A 23559-nucleotide genomic window follows, 5' to 3' on the forward strand; every position below is an offset into this window, starting at 1 on the left:
ATTATAGGCCTAGGTGTGCAGTAGGCTATACCATCTATGGCATTCACACAATAACAAAAAAAATCACCTAATGATGCATTTCTCAGATTTCCCCCATCATTTAACAACATATGACTGTATACTAAAACATCACCTTGTACCTCAAAAACACATACAACTATTATTTGTCAACTAAAAATAAAATGCATATAAAGGCCAGGGATTTATATGAGTGGTGGCTCACACCTGTAATCCCAGCACTTTGGGAGGCCGAGGTGGGTGGATCACTTGAGGTCAGGAGTTTGAGGTCAGCCTAGCCAATATGGCAAAACCCTGCCTCTACTGAAAACACAAAAATTAGACAGGTGTGGTGGCACACGCCTGTAATCCTAGCTACTCAGGAGGCTGAGACAGGAGAATTGCTTGAACCCGAGAGGCAGAGGTCACAGTGAGCTGAGATGGTGCCACTCCACTCCAGCCTGAGCAACAGAGTAAGACTCTATCTTAAAAAAAAAAATTTAATGAAAAATAAAAGGTATATAAAAAAGGTTTTAAAATCCTTAATAAAATACTAGTAAATTTAATCCAGCAATATATAAAAAGAATAATACATTATAACCAAAGGGTGTTTACTATGAGAAGGCAAGGCTGGTTCAATATTCAAAAATCAATATCTATAAGTCACTGTATTAATGGGCTAAAAAGGAAAAACCACATTATCACCTCAATAGACACAGAAAAAGCATTTGGAAAAAGTCAGCACTTTTTCATGACAAAACTCATCATTCATGATAAAAACTCTAAACAGACTAGAAATAGAAGAAAACTTCCTCAACCTAATAAAGTGAATCTAAGAAACAAACAAACCAAACCCCCAAACCAAAAAACTCTACTACAGCCAACATCGTAATGGTCAAAGTATGATAAAACTGCCCTAAGATTGGGAATGATGCAAGATGGCCACTCTTCACCACTTCCATTCAAAATTGTGCTGGAGATCCTAGTCAGTACAGTAAGGCAAGAAAAAGACATAAAATGCATACAAACTGAAATGAAAGAAGTAAACCTGCCTTTACCTCTGTCTTTACATCACAGAAGACATGGGCTTCTATGCAGAAAATTCCATGAAATCTAGGAAAAACCTATTAGAACTAATAAGTGAGTTCAGCAAGGCCACAGAATAAAAGGTCAACATAAAATCAATTGTTGGGGCCGGGTGCGGTGGCTCACGCCTGTAATCCTAGCACTTTGGGAGGCTGAGGTGGGTGGATCACGAGGTCAAGAGATCGAGACCATCCTGGCCAATATGGTGAAACCCTGTCTCTATTAAAAAATACAAAAATTAGCCAGGCGTGGTGGCAGGGGCCTGTAATCCCAGCTACTTGGGAGGCTGAGGCAGGAGAATTGCTTGAATCCAGGAGGCGGAGGTTGCAGTGAGCCGAGATCACACCACTACACTGTAGCCTGGGTGACAGAGCAAGACTCCGCCTCAAAAAATAAATATAAATAAAAATCAATTTTTGGTAAAAAGGAAAGATAAAAGTGATTAAAAAGTAAAATATTAATGGCCGGGCGCAGTACAGTAAGGCAAGAAAAAGAAATAAAATGCATACAAACTGAAATGAAAGAAGTAAAACTGCCTTTACTTCTGCCTTTACATCACAGGAGACATGGTCTTCTATGCAGAAAATTCCATGAAATCTAGGAAAAACCTTTTAGAACTAATAAGTGAGTTCAGCAAGGCCACAGAGTAAAAGGTCAACATAAAATCAATTGTTGGGGCCGGGTGCGGTGGCTCATGCCTGTAATCTCAGCACTTTGGGAGGCCGAGGCAGGTGGATCACAAGGTCAAGAGATCAAGACCATCCTGGCCAACATGGTGAAACCCTGTCTCTACTAAAAATACAAAAATTAGCTGGGTGTGGTGATGCGCGCCTGTAGTCCCAGCTACTTGGGAGGCTGACGCATGAGAATCACTGGAACCTGGGAGGCAGAGGTTGCAGTGAGCCGAGATCGCGCCACTGCACTCCAGCCTGGCGACAGAGCGAGACTCCATCTCAAAAAAAAAAAAGTAAAATACTAATAAAATAAATCAACTGCATTTTCTTACAGTAGCAATACATAACTAGAAATTAAAATTTTAAAATGCCATTTATGGTAGCATGAAAATACATAAAATACTTAGGAATAAAGTTCGTATAATGTGTGTAAAGCTGAAAGATATTGAAGACCTAAATAAATGAACAGCTAAACCAGGTTGGAATGGAAGACTCATTATTGTTAAGGTATCAATTCTTTCCAACTTGACCTATAAATTCAACACAATCCCAACCACAAATTTTCATGAAAATTGATAAACTGATGCTAAAATTTACATGGAAATGCAAAAGATTTCAAGTAGCTAAAATAAATTTTTTTCCATAAAGACAGGGTATGACTATGTTGCACAAGCTGGTCTCAAACTCCTGGATGCAAGCAATCCTCCTGCCTCAGCCTCCCAACGTGCTGGGATTACAGGCGTGAGCCACCATGTCTGGCTTAAAACAATTTTGAAAAAAAAAAAAAAAAAAAAAAAAAACAGAGGATTTACACTGCCGGATTTCAAGACTTCTACAAAGCTATGATAATTCAGAACATATGGTACTGACATAAGATAGACACAAATTAACAGAATGGAACAGAGTCCAGAAATAACTCACTTACATGGTCAGTTGATTTTAAACAAAGTCCACTAAAGGTTTGGTCTTTTTAAGAGAGATTTATAAAAATGGAAAGGCAACTATAGACTGGGAGGAAATACTTGCAAAACGCATTTGACAATGGACTGTATTCAGAATCTAGAAAGACCTACCAGTCAGTAAGATTAATAAACCAATAAAAAGGAGATACAGGAATGGCCAATAGGCACATGCAGATGCACCCTATCACCAGCCACCAGAGAAATGCAAATTCCAATCATAATGAGATACCACTACCTACCCATTAGAACAGATACATTTTAAAAAGGTGACAACAGTACCAAATGGTGTCAACGGAAACTCTCAGATATTGCTGGTGGGAATGTAAAATACTGTATAGTCACTTTGAAAAGCAGCTTCTTATAAAGTTAAACATAAACACTTACAACAGGACCAGGAGTCCTACTCTCAGGTATTTACTTAAGATGGAGGAAAATTTAATTACACACAAAAAATTAAAAGCCAATGTTCAGTTTTATTCCTACTAGCCAAAACCTGGAAATGACCCAAATGTCCTTCAACTGGCAAATGGATGAACAAACTGTGGTATACTCAGCCTATTTAGCAACAAAAGGGACAGGTCACTGACACAAAAAAAGCATGGATATGCAGCTACATGAAAGAAAGCAGACAATCAAAACCTACATTTTCTATGACTCCATTTGTACGAAAAGTCTAGAACACACAAAACCGTTGTGACAGAAAGTACATCAGGGGCTACAGGAAGCTGGGAGCAGAGTGCAGACAGACTGCAGAGGGGAACAGGAAACTTTTTAGGGTGATGGAAATGTTCCACATTTGTCTAAACTCATCCAACTGCACACTTAAATGGGAGTTACTCAAGTTTACCTCAGTACGACTGACTGAAATATATAAATTTATAAATGTGATTATCTTATACCTTCAAATACACATAAAATAAGGTTAACCATATCGTAATGTTTTACATGTTTCCTTCTTGTTTTGTAACAGTTTAGCCAAACTAACAATACATATTCTGTCTCCTGCTTTTCTCACTAAGCATTATAATCACCTGTGTCATTCAAAATTCACCTAATTGCATTAAAAGGGAAATTTCAGATTAAGGGATATACATTCAATATTTAATTGTTTATATACAAAATGCCTACTATAAAGATGAATTTTCAAGTGGCTAAAATTCTAAGAGAATTTAAGAGCCTCTAAAATCACAAATTAGGTTAAAACTGTATGAAACTGACATTTTTATACGTCAAAAACTGTTTTATAGGCCAAAACTGTTGAAGACTGGCAATCTGGTATTTCAACTTCATACATTAAATAACATAAATGAAAAATCTAATTATTTTAGAAGTATGAAAAATACTATTACATTACTTTAGAAATAGTGGGCATCAACAAATATTTTGTCTTCACTGTGAATTCAACAAGAGGTAACTGCACCTATTTTTGTTTAGGCAATCCTTTTTCCCTTGGAAAATAAAGAAATAATTGTTATAGCTAAACTACTTTAAACAAACCAATTTAAAGGATAATAAATTTCATTTGGTGGTTTAAAAATGTTTAGAAGAAAAATAATATGTTCCCTTTAAGTAAGTATCATCAGGCACAGTGGCTCACGCCTGTAATCCCAGCACTTTGGGAGGGCAAGGTGGGAGGATCACTTGGGGTCAGGAGTTCGAGACCACCCTGGCCAACATGGGAAACCCTGTCTCTATTAAAAAATACAAAAAAATTTAGCTGGTGTGGTGGTGCGCACCTGTAGTCCCAGCTACTCAGGAGGCTGAAGCAGGAGAATCGCTTCAACCCAGGAGGCAGGGGTTGCAGTGAGCTGAGATGGTGGCACTGCACTCCAGCCTGGGTGACAGAGGTAGACTCTGTTTCAAAAAAAAAAAAAAGTATATAAATGGAGGAATCATTAACCAGGAATTTAAAGCCTTGGGTATATTATGAACAACATGAAGGAAGAGAAATCAGGAGCAATTAGTGCTGACACGGTATAAAACAGGTTAATTAACACTTTCCTTTAAAACTAGCATTCCTCAACAGATTAGATAGATCAGAGCTATCAGAAGCCAAGTGGCCTAGAACAACAAAAAAAGATACTGACTGGGCTTGGTGGCTCACATCTGTAACCCCAGCACTTTGGGAGGCCGAGGCAGGTGGATCACTTGAGCCCAGTTCGAGACCATCCTGAGCAACACGGCAAGACCCCATTTCTTACAAAAAATAGCTGGGCATGGTGGTGCATGCCTGTGGTCCCAGCTACTATAGGGGGGCTGAGGTGATAGGATCGCTTGAGCCTGGGAGGTCAGGGCTGCAGTGAGCAGTGATTGCACCACTGTACCCCAGCCTGGATGACAGAGCAAGCCCTTGTCTCAAAAAAAAAAAGAGATACTGTAAGGTTCTTCAGGAGATGAAGGATAAGAAATATTTAAAAGACAAGAAAGGCTAGTAATAGGTAAACATACCACTGGTACTTAATAGACACTCAGGAGGGAGTTCATATTTCTTTTAACCTTTGCACTAAACTGAATATCACACTGCAAATCATTTCAGATTGAATGTCACATATACACTGTTTTCAGCAACAGTTGTATTTGTTATGGAAAAAGCAGAAGTCATTGGATGTGTTAAAAATCCTATTTTAGCTGCACATTTTAAATATGCCTACCCACTAGATCCTAGCTACTCTCAACAGGCATCTTGTGACAACTAATCAAAATGCAAGTGGAAAAAAAAATGAAGAAAAGGAAGATCTAGTCACCCAAGAGACTTTGAATCCATTAAACTATTTTAATGATGAAAGTAGCACTCTACTTATTACAACATTTAGGAATTCCTCTGAGATGGTATGTTTCAAGAAAAATTATTTTGAAATAATTTCAAACTTTCAGAAGAGTTGCAAGATTCGTGCAAATGACTCCAGTATACCCTTCACCCAGATTCACCAATTACATCTTCCTTCATTCTGTGTGTGTTTTTTCCTAAGCTGTTTGAGAATCAGCTACAGACATCATCATGTCTCATTAAGTGTAATATTTTGGCATGTTCATTTTAAAAGCGGGTATTGTTTTTTGTTTTTGTTTTTTAAGACATTTTTTTCAGAGGCTTGCTCTGTCTCCCAGGCTGGAGTGCAGTGGTGCAATTTCAGCTCACTGCAACCTCCGCCTCCCAGGCTCAAGCGATTCTCCTGCCTCAGCCTCCAGAGTAGCTGGGATTACAGGCGTGTGCCACCACAACAGGGTAATTTTTGTATTTTTCCTAGAAAAGGGGTTTCACCATGTTGGCCAGGCTGGTCTTGAACTCCTGACCTCAGGTGATCCACCTGCCTCGGCCTCCCAAAGTGCTGGGATTACAGGTGTGAGCCACTGTGCCCGGCGGAAACAAGTGTATTCATTTTTGTAACCACAGAGGAATTATCAAATTGCTAAAACTTAACACTCATTCAATACTAATATCTGGAATACAGTCCACACTTAAATTTCACCTGTTTATCCCAATTTTCTCCCCTAATGCAAGGCCCATTAGGATTGCGAATTTCATGTACTTGTCATGTCTCTTTAGCCTCCTTCAATCTGGAATCGTTTCTCAGTCTTCTTTTACTCTCATGATCTTAATGTTTTTGAGAAGCTGATTTTACAAAATCCATCAATTTGGTGTGTCTGAAGTTTCCACGTTGTTAGATTCAGATTACACATTTTTGGTGTGAAGAGCACGGAGGCGCTGCTTGTCCTTCCAGGTGCATCACATCAGGAGATGAGCACCTGGTCAGGGAGGTGGCCTGTGGTTTCTCCAAAGCAAACTCTTTTTTTTTTTTGAAACGGAGTCTCGCTCTGTCACCCAGGCTGGAGTGCAGTGGTGCGATCTCGGCTCACTGCAAGCTCCGCCTCCCAGGTTCACGCCATTCTCCTGCCTCAGCCTCTCCGAGTAGCTGGGACTACAGGCGCCCGCCACCACGCCCAGCTAATTTTTTTGTATTTTTAGTACAGACGGGGTTTCACCGTGGTCTCGATCTCCTGACCTCGTGATCTGCCCGCCTCGGCCTCCCAAAGTGCTGGGATTACAAGCGTGAGCCACGGCGCCCGGCCTAGCAAACTCTTTACTTTGTAAACTCCCACATTTCTCTTTGTAACTGTAAGTAACCTAAAGGGGGGGGTGGTTCTTTGAAACTAGGTAATTATCCTGTTCCATTTCAAATTTCCCTTTGCCAAGTGTTCACAAATCAATTACTATGATTGTTGCAAAATTTAAGAGCCTCTAAAATCACCAATTAGGTTAAAACCGTATGAAACTGACATTTATTATTATTATACTTTAAGTTTTAGGGTACATGTGCACAATGTGCAGGTTTGTCACATATGTATCCATGTGCCATGTTGGTGTGCTGCACCCATTATCTCCTCATTTAGCATTAGGTGTATCTCCTAATGCTGTCCCTCCCCCCTCCCCCCACCCCAGAAACTGACATTTTTATATGTCAAAAACTGTTTTATAGGTCAGAAACTACTGAAGACTGGCAATCCGGTATTTCAACCTCATACACTAAGTAACATAAATGAAAAACTTAATTTTAAAAGTATGAAAAATGCTATTACATTATTTTAGAAATAAGTAATATAATAGTCTAAGTTTATTATTCTTTCTATATTTATTCATCGGCATTCACTCTATCCCCTGTATATATTTTGTTTATCTTATTCAATGGGTTATAAGTCATTATTGTCATTATTCATCTTGAAACTCATGTTGTCCCAACTTTGCCCTGAGCGCACTCTAGGTTCTTCTGACACGTCATTTTTTGAGTACGTCATTACTTTCTGGTACTAGAAGATATTCCAGGCTCATTGTGTACTTACCCTAACTCAGAAGTGGAATTTACCATTTCTCCAAAAAACTTTTTTTCCCCTTAGTGGGGAATGGCTATTTAGAAACTTATTAAAAACCAAAGTGAAGTATAATATAGAGAAACAGGAAAGCAGAGGTTAGGGGTATAAGCAATGAACCTTACCTAAAAAGTTCTCTAAGTAGTAAAATCCAACATCTTGCTGCCTATAATAAATTACCAGAACAAATGCCCCTAGATATTCAATGGAGCAGCCCTAATGTCCATCTGATCTCAAAATTTACTATTTAAACTATCATAAATTTCGAATCCATATAACTAAAAATAAACTTTTATCCTATGCTCTTATTAATAAGTGATTTTAATTATTCACTTTTTGACATGGATAAGACAGACTATATTACTATTATTTTCTTTTTTTTTTTTTTTGAGACGGAGTCTTGCACAGCCACCCAGGGTGGAGTGCAATGGCGTGATCTCAGCTCACTGCAACCACTGTCTCCTGGGTTCAAGCAATTCTCCCATCTCAGCCTCCCAAGTAGCTGGGATTACAGGCACCCGCCATCATGCCCAGCTAATTTTTGTATTTTAGTAGAGACGGGGTTTTACCATGTTGGCCAGGCTGATCTTGCACTCCTGATCTCTGGTGATCTGCCCACCTTGGCCTCCCAAAGTGCTGGGATTACAGGCGTGAGCCCCCGCACCCAGCCTAAAGACTACCTTATAACAAGCAAGTGGAACCAAGGCTTTTAATTTGTTATTTATTTATTTATTTATTATTTTTGAGATGGAGTCTCGCTCTGTTGCTCAGGCTGGAGTGCAGTGGCACAATCTTGGTTCACTGCAACCTCTGCCTCCCAGTTTCAAGCGATTCTCCTGCCTCAGCCTCCCAAGCAGCTGGGATTACAGGTACGTGCCACTATGCCCAGGTACTTTTTTTTTTTTTTTGAGACGGAGTCTCACTCTGTTGCCCAGGCTGGAGTGCAATGGCACTATCTTGGCTCACTGCAACCTCCGCCTCCCAGGTTCAAGTGATTCTCCTGCCTCAGCCTCCCAAATAGCTGGGACTATAGGCATGTGCCACCATGTCTGGCTACTTTTTGTATTTTTATAAAGACAGGGTTTCACCATGTTGGCCAGGCTGGTCTCGAACTCCTGACCTCAGATGATCCGCCCGCCTTGGCCTCCCAAAGTGCTGGGATTACAAGCATGAGTCACCATGTCTGGCCTGCCCAGCTACTTTTTATATTTTTAGCAGAGACAGGATTTCAACATGATGGCCAGGCTGGTCTTGAACTCCTGACCCCAGGTGATCCACCCACCTCAGCCTCCCAAAGTGCCAGGATTACAGGCGTGAGCCACAGCACCCAACCTGTTATTCCTTTGTAGACTGCTACATGAACTCAAAATACATGCTTGTTGATTTTAAGAATTCTCTTCTTTCACCAGCTAATGCAGAACCAAGCAGTGACTATGTCATGTAGTCAGAAATGCCAGGTAAGCTGACACAGCTAGCTCACGGTGGCGCAAGCTGCTGGATCCAATCTTTTCTCCCTGAGACCTTAGAGCAGACACCAATCAACAAGGCTGCCATATCAATCCTGAAAGGGATTAAACTAAGCATGATACCTGAGTTAAAATGATGAAATGCACATAACCTAGTTCATTAAAGAAAATAAGGTAAGGCCAGGTGCAATGGCTTACGCCTGTAACCGCAGAACTCTAGGAAGCCAAGGTGGGACGGAATCACTTGAGCCCAGGACTTTGAGGCCAGCCTAGGTAACGTGGCAAAACCCCATCTCTACAAAAAAATACAAAAATTGGCCAGGCATGGTGTTGTGCACGTGTAGTCCTAGCTACTCAGGAGGCTGAGGCAGGAGGATTGCTTGAGCTCAGAAGGTGAAGGCTGCAGTGAGCCACACTTTAGTCTGGGCGACAGAGCAAGACCTTGTCTCAAAAATAAATAAATAAATAAATTAATTAAAATAGAGTAGTCCCTTATCTTTCAGGCTGCTTATCCTTCTTTTTCCTACCTTAGCATGAAGGAAATATCAAAATAGCAGCATCTACCCGCTGTGGAGCTGACAATTGAGAAATGTTCCTTCGTGTTGTAATTGCGAAAACACTGCACTACCTGGAGAGCAAGCTGGCACACCATCTGCCCCCCAACACTTCTCCATCTCTGGTATCTGTGTAGGAAGTTGAGGGGCACAATTCTTTGTAATGATACTCCAAAACGCCTTCATTGAATGACAACCCTACTTTGGGTGCCAATCAAAGATGAAAGCAGGGGTCAAACGTAGCCATTCCTAACAGCCTCAACAGATGGCAGTTCAGTAAGAAACAAGAAGTGGTATGTTCTTTTTAACAGTGAAAACAAGAAAAACTCTGAATGCCCAATAACAAAGAATTAGTTAATTATGGACTGTTGTTAAGCTCACTAGCTACTGACTGACTGACTGAGACAGGGTCTCGTTCTGTTGCCCCGGTTGGAGTGCAGTGGTGTGATCATGGCTCACTGCAGCCTTGATCTCCTGGACTTCAGTGATCCTCAGACCTCAGCCTCACAAGTAGCTGGGACTACAGGAACATGCCACCACACCAGGCTGATTTTTTGTAGACACAGTCTTGCTATGTTGCCCAGGCTGGTCTTGAACTCCTGGCCTGAAGCCATCCTCCAGCCTCAGCCTTGCAAAGTGCTGAGATTACAGGCATGAGTTACCATACCCGGACTGTCAAGCTACTTATTTTGTATTTATTTATTTATTTATTTATTTTTAAGACATAGTTTCGCTCTGTTGCCTAGGCTGGAGTACACTGTCGCAATCTCAGCTCACTGCAACCTTCTATCTCCCAGGTAAGTGATTCTCCTGCCTCAGCCTCCCATGTAGCTGGAATTACAGGTGCATGCCACCATGCCCAGTTAATTTTTGTATTTTTAGTAGAGACAGGGTTACGAGGTTTCACCATGTTGGCCAGGCTGGTCTCAAACTCCTGATCTCACGCAATCCACCCACCTCAGCCTCCCAAAGCGCTGTGATTACAGGCTCACGTGAGCCACCACGCCCAGTGTCTTTTTTTTTTTTCCCCGAGATGGAGTCTCGCTCTGTCGCCCAGGCTGGAGTGCAGTGGCGCAATCTCGGCTCACTGCAAGCTTCGCCTCCCGGGTTCACGCCATTCTCCTGCCTCAGCCTCCCAAGTAGCTGGGACTACAGGTGCCCGCCACCACACCTGGCTAATTTTTTGTATTTTTAGTGGACACGGGGTTTCACCGTGTTAGCCAGGATGGTCTCGATCTCCTGACCTCATGATCCACCCGCCTTGGCCTCCCAAAGTGCTGGGATTACAGACGTGAGCCACTGCACCCGGACTTTTTTTTTTTTATGCCAAAGCAGCTTTCTCCATTTTCTAATTTCCTGTAAGTGTGGTTATATTGTTTAAGAGATAACAAAATTATAAAAATAATAATGTCGGCTGGGCGCGGTGGCTCACGCCTGTAATCCCAGCACTTTAGGAGGCCGAGGAGGGCGGATAACCTGAAGTCAGGAGTTTGAGACCAGCCTGGCCAACATGCTGAAACCCCATCTCTCCTAAAAATACAAAAATTAGCTGGGCGTGGTGGCGCGTGCCTTTCATATCAGCTACTTGGGAGACTGAGGCAGGAGAATTGCTTAAACCTAGGAGGCAGAGGTTGCAGTGAGCTAAAATCGTGCCACTGCATTCCAGCCTGGATGACAGAGCGAGACTCTGTCTCAAAAAAAAAAAAAAAAAGAGTTAAAAGTCACCCTATTTAATATCCACTATTATTATTATGCCAAATACGTATTCATTTAATTCTATAACCACTTTACGAGATAGCTACTATCCTTACATTTTACCAATGATAAATCAAAATTTCAAACCAAAGAATCACATTCAAAAGGCCCAGATTATTATTAATTTTTGAGACAGGCTCTTGCTCTGTCACCCAGGCTGGAGTGCAGTGGCATAAACACAGCTCATGGCAGCCTCAACCTGCCAGGCTCAAGCAATTCTTCCACCTTGGCCTCCTGGGTAGCTGGGACCACAGGCATGTGCAACCATACCCAGCTAATTTTTAAATTTTTCGTAGAGATAGGGTCTTGCTATGTTGCCCAGGCTGGTCTCAATCTCCTGAGCTCAAATGATCATCCTGCCTCAGCCTCCCAAAGTGCTGGGATTACAGGTATGGGCCACTGTGCCAGGCCTAGGCCCAGATTATTAAATTTATTACCCATCCCCAACTACGTGGATTACATCCAAATCCAAGCAGTATCCATCATCTGGCAGGGGACACGCTGGTGCTTTGTAGAATACAGATCTCCGGTTCCTAAGAAAAGCCTAAAATCATTGCCATAAAGGGCATCAGTTATAGAACTGGTAACCAATGACAAGAGAGAATCCAAAACATACAAAATTATGGTGTGGAGAAGAAATTAAAAAAAAAAAATTCAGGGCCAGGTGTGGTGACTCACACCTATAATCCCAGCACTTTGTGAGGCCAAGGCGGGCAGATCATTTGAGCTCAAGAGTTCAAGACCAGCCTACGCAACATGGTGAAACACTGACTCTAATAAAAATAAAAAATTAGCTGAGTGTGGGGGCACACACTTGAAATCCCAGCAACTTGGGAGGCTGACATGGGAGAATCACTTGAACTTGGGAGGCAGAGGTTGCAGTGAGACAAGATCACTCCATCTCACTGCAGCCTGGGTGACAGAGCAAGACTCTGACTCACACACACACACACACACACACTCATTCACACTCATACACAATTCAGACCATAAGGAGTTTGATAAAGTCTGGTAATTTATCTAGAAGGTTAGATGGGTGAGTCCCTTTTTTTTTTCTTTTTTGAGATAGGGTCTCACTCTGTCACTCAAGCTGGAGTGCAGTGGTACAATCTCAGCTTACTGCAGCCTTGACCTCCTGGGCTCAAGTGATCCTCCTACCTCAGCCTCCCAAGTAGCTGGGACTACAGGCACGTGCCACCATACCCAGCTAATTTTTGTATTATTTGTAGAGAAGGGGTGTCACCCTGTGACCCAGGCTGGTCTTGAACTCCTGGGCTCAAGTGATCCGCCAACCCAGCCTCCCAGTGTTGGGATTACAGGTGTGAGCCATTGTGCCCAGCCTGGGTGAGTCACTTGAGAGAAAAAAAAGCTATTAAGTAAGCTCAAGCCACAGGCACAAAAAGCCAAAGTAAGGGTGACAAGCACTTGTAAATCTTCATCAACGATAGAAAGGTTCTTCACAGAGTCCAACTGCAGCTTAGAGCTGCAGAGGCTGCAAGGGGTGGCGGAAAGACCACTGGACTAGAATGAGGATATCTGAGTTCTAAGTTTCTAGTCTGTAAACCAAGAGGTTGGATAACTTTACCTCTCAAGGTCTTTCCAGCTGCAAAATTCCTTAAGATACAAAACAAAACTGTAACTGCTGCTGAGCACGACAGAGGTGAGACATGAACCTCCCAGGGGAGGCGAGGCATCACAAGCGCCATCCTGAGGTCAGTCCAACACATTTAACTTATTTCACCCCATAACGCTGCAAATTCTGCTTAGTTCCTGCATTTCTTCAGGGACAAGGAGAAAAACATTCTAGAGGGATAAGAAACAGATGATAGGGTTAACATACTTGTTTATAATCTCTTATTTTTTAGAGCTTCAAAATACACAATTTTCAGAGCATTCTGAAATGTGAGTCACACAGTTGTATAAACATTATGATGTCAACTATAAAAATATGCATGGGGGCCGGGCACAGTGGCTCATGCCTTTAATCCCAGCACTTTGGGAGGCCAAGGCAGGCAGATCACCTGATGTCAGGAGTTTGAGACCAGCCTGACCAACATGGAGAAATCCTGTCTCTATTAAAAATACAAAATCAGCCGGGCGTGGTGGCGCATGCCTGTAATCCCAGCTATACTCGAGGCTGAGGCAGGAGAATCGCTTGAATCCAGGAGGCGGGGGTTGCGGTGAGCTGAGAATGCAGAATTGCACTCCAGCCTGGGCAACAAGAGCAAAAACTCCATCTCAAAAAACGTGTGTGTGTGTGTGTGTGTGTGTGTGTGTGTATGCATGGGGACACGAACTGGTAATTGTACAAATGTAAGTAATCATGGTAGGATGTGATTGGAAACAATATTTGCAAGCAATACCCTTTCACGAAACACTGTTCTATTTTCTTTTCAGTAAAAATCACTTCATTTCTTCCTTTCTTTCATCTAAACTCTCAAACTGCTTGAGTCCTCACAGAGAAGACAGTTGCACCTTGTTTTAAATAAATCCTCACAGGGCAGTGTTTCCCATACATGATACCAAGCACAAAATGGCCAGCTCTCCAGAGCTGGGATGGGCTCTTGCATTTTATCCTTCCTAGCAAATTTACACCCTTTATTCAATTTGCAGGCTGCCACAGAGCCAAGTATAAGCAGACTAGGAACATACTGAGTCAATTTCTACCCCTTAGAATGGTGTTCTATTCAAACGTATTTTTGTAGTTCAAATGGGACTTTGGAAATAACAGAAACGTACTGTTTAAAAGCCTCCTAAAACAGCCCCAATATTATTGTAGCCTAGAAGAGCCGCCTACAGTTCCCCATTTTCCCGCCTACAGTTCCCCATTTTCCTGGCTGGCTCTAGTTCCCTCAAAAGTCATAATGGGGATTGGGTGTGGTGGCTCACGCCTGTAATCCCAGCACTTTGGGAGGCCGAGGCGGGTGGATCACCTGAGGTCGGGAGTTCGAGACCAGCCTGACCAACACGGAGAAATCCCGTCTCTACTAAAAATACAAAACTAGCCTGGTGTGGTGGCGCATGCCTGTAATCCTAGCTACTCGGGAGGCTGAGGCAGGAGAATCATTTGAACCTGGGAGGCAGAGGTTGCGGTGAGCCAAGATCACGCCATTGCACTCCAGCCTAGGCAACAAGAGTGAAACTCAGTCTCAAAAAAATAAATAAATAAAATAAAAGCCATAATGAAATGGTCACATGACTTGGTTACCTCTTTTCTGTGAATTTCAGTGCTGTTACCTTCTTTAAGTTTACTTTACTTTCTCAGACTTTTCTCAACGCTCAGTATAATTTTAGTTTATTTCTTCTTCAAGATAGTCTAATGTGTCTAAATAAGTCAATCTAGACTGGGTGCGGTGGCTCGCACCTGTAATCCCAGCATGTTGGGAGGCTGAGACGGGAGAATCACTTGAGGTCAAGACTTCGAGACCAGCCTGGCCAACATGGTGAAACCCCAACTCTACTAAAAAAAATACAGAAACTTAGCCAGGCGTGGTGGCGCGTGCCTGTTGTCCCAACTACTCGGGAAGTTGAGGCAGGAGAATTGTTTGAATCTGGGAAGCGGACAGAGGTTGCAGTGAGCCAAGATCACCCTAGTGCACTCCAGCCTGGGTCACAGAGTGAGACTCTGTCTCAAAAAAACAGGATATTTGATGATTTTGGAATTGGTCTTTAATAAAATAAGCAGCTTTCCACCTTTGGGAGATAGGAAAGATTTACAGAATAAGAATAAACAAAGATTGAAAAGGTAGTAGCTCCTGTAGCCTGCAAAGACCCTGTTTCTGAGGATGTTTTCATTTCTGAGGATGTTCTCCTTTTTTTTTTTTTTTTTTTTTTAGATGGAGTCTCGCTCTGTCACCCAGGCTGGAGTGCAGTGGCACAATCTTGGTTCACTGCAACCTCTGCCTCCCAGGTTCAAGCAGTTCTCCTGCCTCAGCCTCCTCAGTAGCTGGAATTACAGGCGCCTGCCACCACGCCTGGCTAATTTTTTGTATTTTTTACTAGAGACGGGGTTTCACCATGTTGGCGAGGCTGGTCTCCAACTCCTGACCTCAGGTGATCCACCCACTTCGGTCTCCCAGAGTGCTGGGATTACAGGTGTGAGCCACCGTGCCCAGCCTTCTCATGTCATTAAGTGATTTTGTTTCCTATAATCATCATACTACATAGACGGAAAAGAGGACAATATCATATAGGAAAAAAATCTTCCCTATCCAGGAATTTCCCTTCTAGGTCTACATTCAAAGAAATGAAAGCAGGGTCTCCAGGAGATATTTATATACCCACATTCATATAGCATTATTCACAACAGCCAAAGGGTACAAGCAACCTAAGTATCCTCCATCAACAGATGAATGTATAAATGAAATGTGGCATATCAGCCTTAAAAAGGAAGAAAATTCTGAAATATGCTGCATCATGGAAGAACCTTGAGAACATGATGAAAAGTGAAAAAAGCCAGTCATAAAAGGACAAATACTGCATGATTCCATTTGTATGAGGTACCTAGAGTAGTCAAGTTCATAGAGACAGACAGCAGAATGATGGTTGCCAGCGGCTCAGGGAAGGAGAGAATGAGGAGGTATTTAACGAGTACAGAGTTATAGTTATGCAAAATGAAGAGTTCTGGAGACTGCTTGCGCAACAATGTGAATGTACTTCACATTACTAAACTATACTCTAAAGTTTTAGATGGTGATACAGTTTGGATTTGTGTCCCCGCCCAAATCTCATGTCAAACTGTAATCTCTAGTGTTGGCGAGGGGGCCTGCTGGGAAGTGACTGTATCCTGAGGGCAGATTTCCCCTTGCTGTTTTGGTGATAGTGAGTGAGATCTCACTAGATCTGGTTGTTTAAGTGTGTAGCACCTCCTCCTTTTCTCTCTCTTCCTCCTCCTCTGGCCACATAATGATGTGCCTGCTTCCCCTTCACCTTCTGCCATGATTGTACGTTTCCTGAGGCTGCCCCAGCCATGCTTCCTGTACAGCCTGTGGAACCGTGAACTAATTAAACCTCTTCTCTTTACAAATTACTCAGTCTCAGGTATTTCTTTATAGCAGTGTGAGAATGGACTAATACAGATGGTAAATTTTGTTATGTGTATTTAACACAATAATAATAATAAATAAAACCTTCCCTATGTCCCAAAGCTAAATCCTTGGATTGAAAGCTCTTTTCATTTTTAAACTACCATATTATCCATCATTTCAACAACATGTGGCAGGGTGAGAAGTCAAGCGAGACAAATAGCTCTTTTTGAGTACCTTATGTTGCTTAATGACAGGTGTGTTGTCCAAAATAATTAGCTTTCAAAAGGAATGGCCTTAACCCTCCTCTGCAACTGGTTAGTGATCTCAGTTTCCCTTCATTAAGTTCTTGACAGCTCAATGTCCTCACATCTGTCACTGTTTGGGAGACTGATTCCAAGAACCTAAATTGCTGAAAGGACAAGGCAACAAATTTATTCTGGTTCATGGGACAGAACTGAACCCATCTGTTTTCTAATCAAAAGCCATATTTGAATCAGTTTTGTTCCACCACATGACCATCCTAATGGGAGCAATACAATCATATGGTATTTTCCTCTTTCCTATCTATGTAATATACATGATTACAGTAAACACTAATCAATTAAAGGCATGGAACATCTTCAGAAACACGGTCTTCACAGATTGTAGGAGCCACTACCTTTGCAATCTGTATTTTTATTTTTATTTTTGGAGAAGGAATCTTACTCTCTTGCCCAGGCTGGAGTGCAGTGGCGTGATCTCAGCTCACTGCAACCTCTGCCTCCTGGATTCAAGCAATTCTCCTGTGTCAGCCTCCCAAGTAGCTGGGACTACAGGCACCCACCACCACACCTGGCTAATTTTTATATTTTTTGTACAGACAGGGTTTCACTATATTGGCCAGGCTGGTCTTGAACTCCTAACCTTCTGATCTGCCCGCCTCGGCCTCCCAAAGTGCTGGGATTACAGGCGTGAGCCACTGCGCCCAGCCTGCAATCTTTATCTGCTTGTTCTTCTGACCAGTAGGATTACTTTTCCTCTGAGTGACATAGTTTGTTTTAGAACTACATAGGGGAGGCCGGGCACGGAGGCTCATGCCTATAATTCCAGCACTTTGGGAGGTCGAGGCAGGCAGATCACCTGAGGCTAGGAGTTCCAGACCAGCCTGGCCAACATGGTGAAACCCCCCCCCCACTCCCCGTCTCTACTAGAAATACAAAAATTAAAGGTGGCAGGTGCCTGTAATCCCAGCTACTTAGGAGGCTGAGGCACAAGAAAAGCTTGAACCCAGGAGGCAGAGGTTGCAGTGAGCTGTGATCGCGCCACTGCACTCCGGCCTGGGCAACAAGAGCAAGACTCTGTCCCCCCACCAAAAAAAAGAGAACTACATAGGGGTACAATATTCCTATGTTGTAAAAATGGACGCTATGTTGTAAAAACAGACTTACCTTAATCTTTTTTTAAGTTGTAGACTGTCATGGATGATCCTTTTAACAAACTCTAATTCACCTCCTTCTGCCATGATCTCTGTGATACCTCCTGTATTAACAGAACTAGGTGGAGGTCTTCGAGGATTCCGTGAGTTTACTCCCTGAACAACGACAACCAAAAACCCTAGTGAAAAATGTGCACACCCCAAGAACCGGGTTTGCATGTCATCTATCGCTAAGTTACAATGTTTAGTTGCAATTTTTACTTTCCAAATAGTATGCTAGATTTAGGATTTTAAAATCACAGCCACTAAAATATTTTATTTCAAACAGCTACTTCTGCAACTATTTCTTCCCAGGTCTTTTACTTTCCATTTTTGTGGTTAAACATGAAAATTGTTTACCTTTTTATAAAGCCCAATCTGTCACTTTTTCTTTATGCTTTCTTTTTCCTGTACAGAAAATCCACCCAAAGATTAAACAAACGTTTTTTCCTAGCATTTTCATCGTTTTGCTTTTCACATTTAAATATTTAATCCACCCTTACCTCATACCATATGAAAAGTTAACTCAAAATTCATCAAAGACCTAAAAGTAAAAGCTAAAACTATAAAACTCTTACAAGAAAACCTAAGGAAAAATTTTCATGACCTTGGATTAGGCAACAGTTTCTGAGACATGACAACAAAAGCATAAGCAACAAAAGAAAACAGATAAACTGGACTTCATCCGAATTAAAAACTTCTGAGCTGCAAAGGGCACCGTCAAGAAAGTGAGAAGACAACCCACAGGAAGGGAATGTTTGCAAATCACTATCTAATAAGGAACTTGTATTTAGGATATATAAAGAATGCTTACAACTTAATAATAAAGAGAAAAATAAACCAACTTAAACATAAGCAAAGGATATGAATAAGCACTTCTCCAAAGAAGATATGCAAATGGCCAATAAGCACATGAAAAGATGCTCAGCATCATCAGTCATCAGGGAAATCCTCATCAAAACCACAATGAGGTACCACTTTATACCCACTAGGATGGCTATAATCAAAAAGACAGATCAGGCCGGGCACGGTGGCTCACGTCCGTCATCCCAGCACTTTGGGAGGCCGAGGCGGGCGGATCACGAGGTCAGGAGATCAAGACCATCCTGGCTAACACAGTGAAACCCCATCTCTACTAAAAAAAAAAAAAATACAAAAAATTAGCCGGGCGTGGTGGCTCACGCCTGTAATCCCAGCTACTCAGGAGGCTGAGGCAGAAGAATCACCTGAACCCAGGAGGCAGAGGTTGCAGTGACCCGAGATCACACCACTGCACTCCAGCCTAGGCAACAGAGCAAGACTCTGTCTCAAAAAGAAAAAAAAAAAAAAAAATAGACACATCAGGCTGGGCACAGTGGCTCACGCCTGTAATCCTAGCACCTGGGGAGGCCAAGGTGGGCAGATCACTTGAGGTCAGGATTTCGAGACCAGACTGGCCAACATGGTAAAACCCTGTCTCTAATAAAAATGCAAAAAAAATTAGCCATGCACGGTGGTGTCCACCAGGAGTCCCAGCAACTCAGGAGGCTGAGGCACGAGAATCACTTGAACCTGGGAGGTGGAGGTTGCAGTGAGCTGAGATCACGCCACTGCACTCCAGCCTGGGTGACAAGAGTAAGACTCTTGTCACAAAAAAAAAAAAAAAAAAAAAGCCACTTAACAGTAAAAACATTGATTTCCTTCCTAAGCCAAGAAGCTCAGTCCAGGAGTGGACTATGACCTAAGTTGATCCAATGAAAAGAAAATCAAATGTTCAATGGCTTAGGGAAGAAAAGAGCTCTCTCCTCACCCTCCCGCCCTCTAAATATTGCTGTACCACAAGTAAACCAGCTTATGAACAAAAACAACCATAGACCAAGTCACAGCCAAGAGAAAAACGGAGCTCTTAATACTGCCAACACCTTAATCAAATCATTATGAAATCCCAACTACTGCTGGGTTTCTCAAATATGTCAGCCAATGAACTTTCTTTGTCGTTAAGTCAATCTAAATTGGGTTTTTAGGTACAGGTCTCCCTCGGTATCTGAGGAAGATCTGCCTTAGATACCAAAATCCAAGGAAGCTCAAGTCCCTTTTATCACATGGGGTAGGATTTGCATTTCACCTGCCCACATCATCTCGTATACTTTCAATAATTCCTAGATTAGTTATAATACCTTATACAATGTGAATGCTATGTAAAAATAGTGATACTGTATTTTTGTATTATTTTTCATTGTTACATTGTTATTTTTTATTGTTTTCTTTTTTTCCCCAAATATTTTTTTTTTGAGACAGGGTCTTGCTCTGTTACCCAGGCTGGAGTGCAGTGACACGATCCTGGCTCAATGCAACCTGCACGTCCTGGGCTCAAGCCTTCCTCCCACCTCAGCCTCCCAAGTAGCTGGGTCTACAAGCACACGCCATAGTGCCTTGCTAATTCTTTTTGTAGTTTTTGTAGAGACAGGCCTTCACCACATTGCCCAGGCTGGTTTTGAACTCCTGAGCTCAAGCTATCCACCCACCTCGGCCTCCCAAAGTGCTGGGATTACAAGTGTGAGTCACTGTGCAAGCCTCCCAATGCTTTCAATGCGTGGTTGGCTGAATCCACAATGCGGAACCCACAGGTGTAGGCCCTATAGATACAGAGCCGAAAGTACTTCAAACCAAAAGACCCCTAACTGGTACACAGCTTTCAAAAGCCAGGCATTGCAGCACACGCCTATGACCTCAGCTACTAGGGGAGCTGACGGGAGGGGGACTGCTTGAGTCCGGATGTTCAAGACCAGCTTGAGCAACACAGCGAGACCTCATCTCAAATATATTAATTTAAAAAATAATAAGTTAATTTTTAAAAGTTTTCTTTGCTCTTATCTGTGCAAATAAGGCAAATTTAGATTTTTTTTTTTTTTTTTTGAGATAGAGTCTTGCCCTGTAGCCAGGGCTGGAGTGCAATGGCGCAATCTTGGCTCACTGCAACCTCTGCCTCCCGGGTTCAAGCGATTCTCCTGCCTCAGCCTCCCAAGTAGCTGGGATTACAGGCATGGGCCATGACGCCTGGCTAATTTTTTGTATCTTTAGTAGAGATAGGGTTTCACCATGTTGGCCAGGCTGGTCTCAAACTCCTGACTTCATGATCCACCCACCTTGGCCTCCCAAAGTGCAGGGATTACAGGTGTGAGCCACCGTGCCCAGCCTATATTCAATTATTTTAAAGCAGAAGACATTTTACCTTGGCTTCCAATTGATTGGCAAAAAAGGGAGGGTTGCACATGCAAAAGTCATAGATGATCTCCGATTCTTCTTTAAGAGCGTCCATCAGGAGTGTCTTCTGTGGCACTTTCACCACTAGGAGAAAAAACAGGACTGTGAACTCATGTTAATGTTGCAGTGGTTTTAAAGTATAATCATGCACTGCATAATGATGCTTTGGTCAACTGCATATATGATGGTGGTCCCGTAATATTATAATGCCACATTTTTACTGTACCTTTTCTATGTTTGATATGCTTAGATACACAAATACCATTGTGCTAAAATGGCCTTCAGTATTCAGTACAGTGACATACTGCTCAGGTTATAGCCTAAGAGCCACAGGCTATTACATATAGGCCCAGGTGTGTAGTAGGCTACCCTATTCAGGTGTGTGTGAGCACACACTACGATGAAATCACCTAACAATGCATTTCTCAGAATATTCCCTGCTGTTAAGTAAGGTGTGACTGTATGTCCTCAAACTCTTTGACAGTACTCCCTTCAGGAGATGGAGTTTAATTTCCCTCCCCTTGAGTATAGGCTGCATTTTAAGGACACTCAAATAGCTTCATGGAGAGATCCACATGGCTATGAACTAGGGTTTCCTTCCAAGAGTCGTGTGAGTGAGCCATGAGTAAGCCATCTTGGAAGCAAATCTCTACCACCCGTACATCCTTCAGATGACTGTAGCTCTAGCCAACAACTTGACTGCAAATGCATCCGAGTGTCTCAACTAGAACCACTCGACTAAGCCATGCCAAAATTTATGACCCATAGGAACTATGAGATAAATGTTTATTGTTTAAAGTTGCTAGGGCCAAGTGTGATGGTTCATGCCTGTAATCCCATGCTCTGGGAGGCCAAGACGGGAGAACTGCTTGAGAGTTCCAGATTAACCTGGGCAACATAGCAAGAACCTATCTCTACAAAAATTTTAAAAATAAGAAAATTATCTGAGCATGGTGGTACGAGCCTGTAATTCTAGCTACTTGGGAGGCTAAAGTGAGAGACTGCTTGAGCCCAGGAGGCTGAGGCTGCAGCGAGCCATGATCAAGCCACGGCACACCGGCCTGGATGACAGAGTGAGACCCTGTCTCTAATAAAAAAATGGTTTTTATTTGTTTGTTTGTTTGTTTTTTTAAAGGCTCCTAGGGCCGGGCATGGTGGCTCATGCCTATAATTCCAACACTTCAGGAGGCCGAGGCAGGTGGATCACTTGAGGTCAGGAGTTCGAGACCTGCCTGGCCAACATGGTGAAACCCTGTCTCTACTAAAAAAATTACAAAAATTAGACGAGTGTGGTGGCGGGCACCTACAATCCCAGCTACTCGGGAGGCTGAGGCAGGAGAACCACTTGAACCTGGGAGACAGAGGTTGCAGTGAGCAGCAGATTGTGCCACTGCACTCCAGCCTGGGCGACACAGCAAGACTCCATCTCAAAAAATGAAAAATATAAATAAATAAATAAATAGGCTCCTAGATTTTGGAATACTTTGTTACACAACAATGGAGAAATAAAACAAATGCACTAATAATATTAATGTCTCCCCTTACAAAGATTGTTCAATACTATGAAGAAAAGTCTTACTTCTTACATAAAGAGACATAAAATCTCTTTCATGGAAAAAAAATTAACACTGCTTTATACACAGAATGGTCACAAAAATAAAAAGTAATCACAAGGGGATTTGACTATTTCTAGCACAGTTCTATGTACTGAAATTATTACTTGTTTTTGAGACACAGTCTCATTCTGTAGACCAGGATAGAATGCAGTGGCGCGATCTCCGCTCACTACAACCTCTGCCTCCCAAGTTCAAGCGATTCTCCTGCCTCAGCCTCCCAAGTAGCTGGCATTACAGATGCCCAACACGACGCCCCGCTAATTTTTGTATTTTTAGTAGAGATGGAGTTTCACCATGTTGGTCAGGCTGGTCTCAAACCCCTGACCTCAGACAATCTGCTTCAGCCTCCCAAAGTGCTGGGATTACAGGTGTGAGCCACCGCACCCGGACTGTGTACTGAAATTAAAAACATGGTATAGTTAATCAACAGTAGAGTTTCCTTCCTTTTAAAATCTTGGTGACTAAGTTACTTCATATATAGTCAATTCTCATTATCTGTGCTAGTTATGTTCTACAAAGTAGCCACAAACAGTCAATGAGTGAATACTGAACCGCTGATTCCCAGGGGAAATACAGGGTTAGGTTCCTACAGGTCTCTCTTCACATTTTCATCAACTGATAGACACACAACGTTGTTTTATGGTGTTCCTGTTCAAAGACACTTTATCGAATATACGTCACTCATTCACTAACACTGAACTCATGGCCAACAGCACTTCAACTTGTGTCTGAAGGAAGCTTATCTAACACATGTTTTCTCTGTAAGGCACATCACAGCCTTTTTGCACTGAGGAACATAAGACAGCCTTTCAGCACCATGTTTAGGGACTATTTTAAACAGCAAAATCACCAAGAGAAAGCAC

The 23559-nt window shown here is 42.4% G+C and overlaps 1 protein-coding gene across 1 annotated transcript in view; it reads right to left on the bottom strand.

Moving 5' to 3' along the window:
* Nucleotides 1-23559, bottom strand: part of METTL16 (methyltransferase 16, RNA N6-adenosine) — a 99723-nt gene that overhangs the window by 33264 nt on the left and 42900 nt on the right. Inside the window, exons 5-6 of the mRNA XM_055258429.2 lie at nucleotides 21049-21164; nucleotides 17812-17954 (exon numbers count right to left, since the gene is read on the bottom strand). Of these exons, the coding sequence (XP_055114404.1) occupies nucleotides 17812-17954; nucleotides 21049-21164 (259 nt within the window). The remainder of the gene's footprint in view (nucleotides 1-17811; nucleotides 17955-21048; nucleotides 21165-23559) is intronic.

Source organism: Symphalangus syndactylus, chromosome 20 (genome assembly GCF_028878055.3).
Source record: "Symphalangus syndactylus isolate Jambi chromosome 20, NHGRI_mSymSyn1-v2.1_pri, whole genome shotgun sequence".
In the NCBI taxonomy this organism is placed as follows: Eukaryota; Metazoa; Chordata; class Mammalia; order Primates; family Hylobatidae; genus Symphalangus; species Symphalangus syndactylus.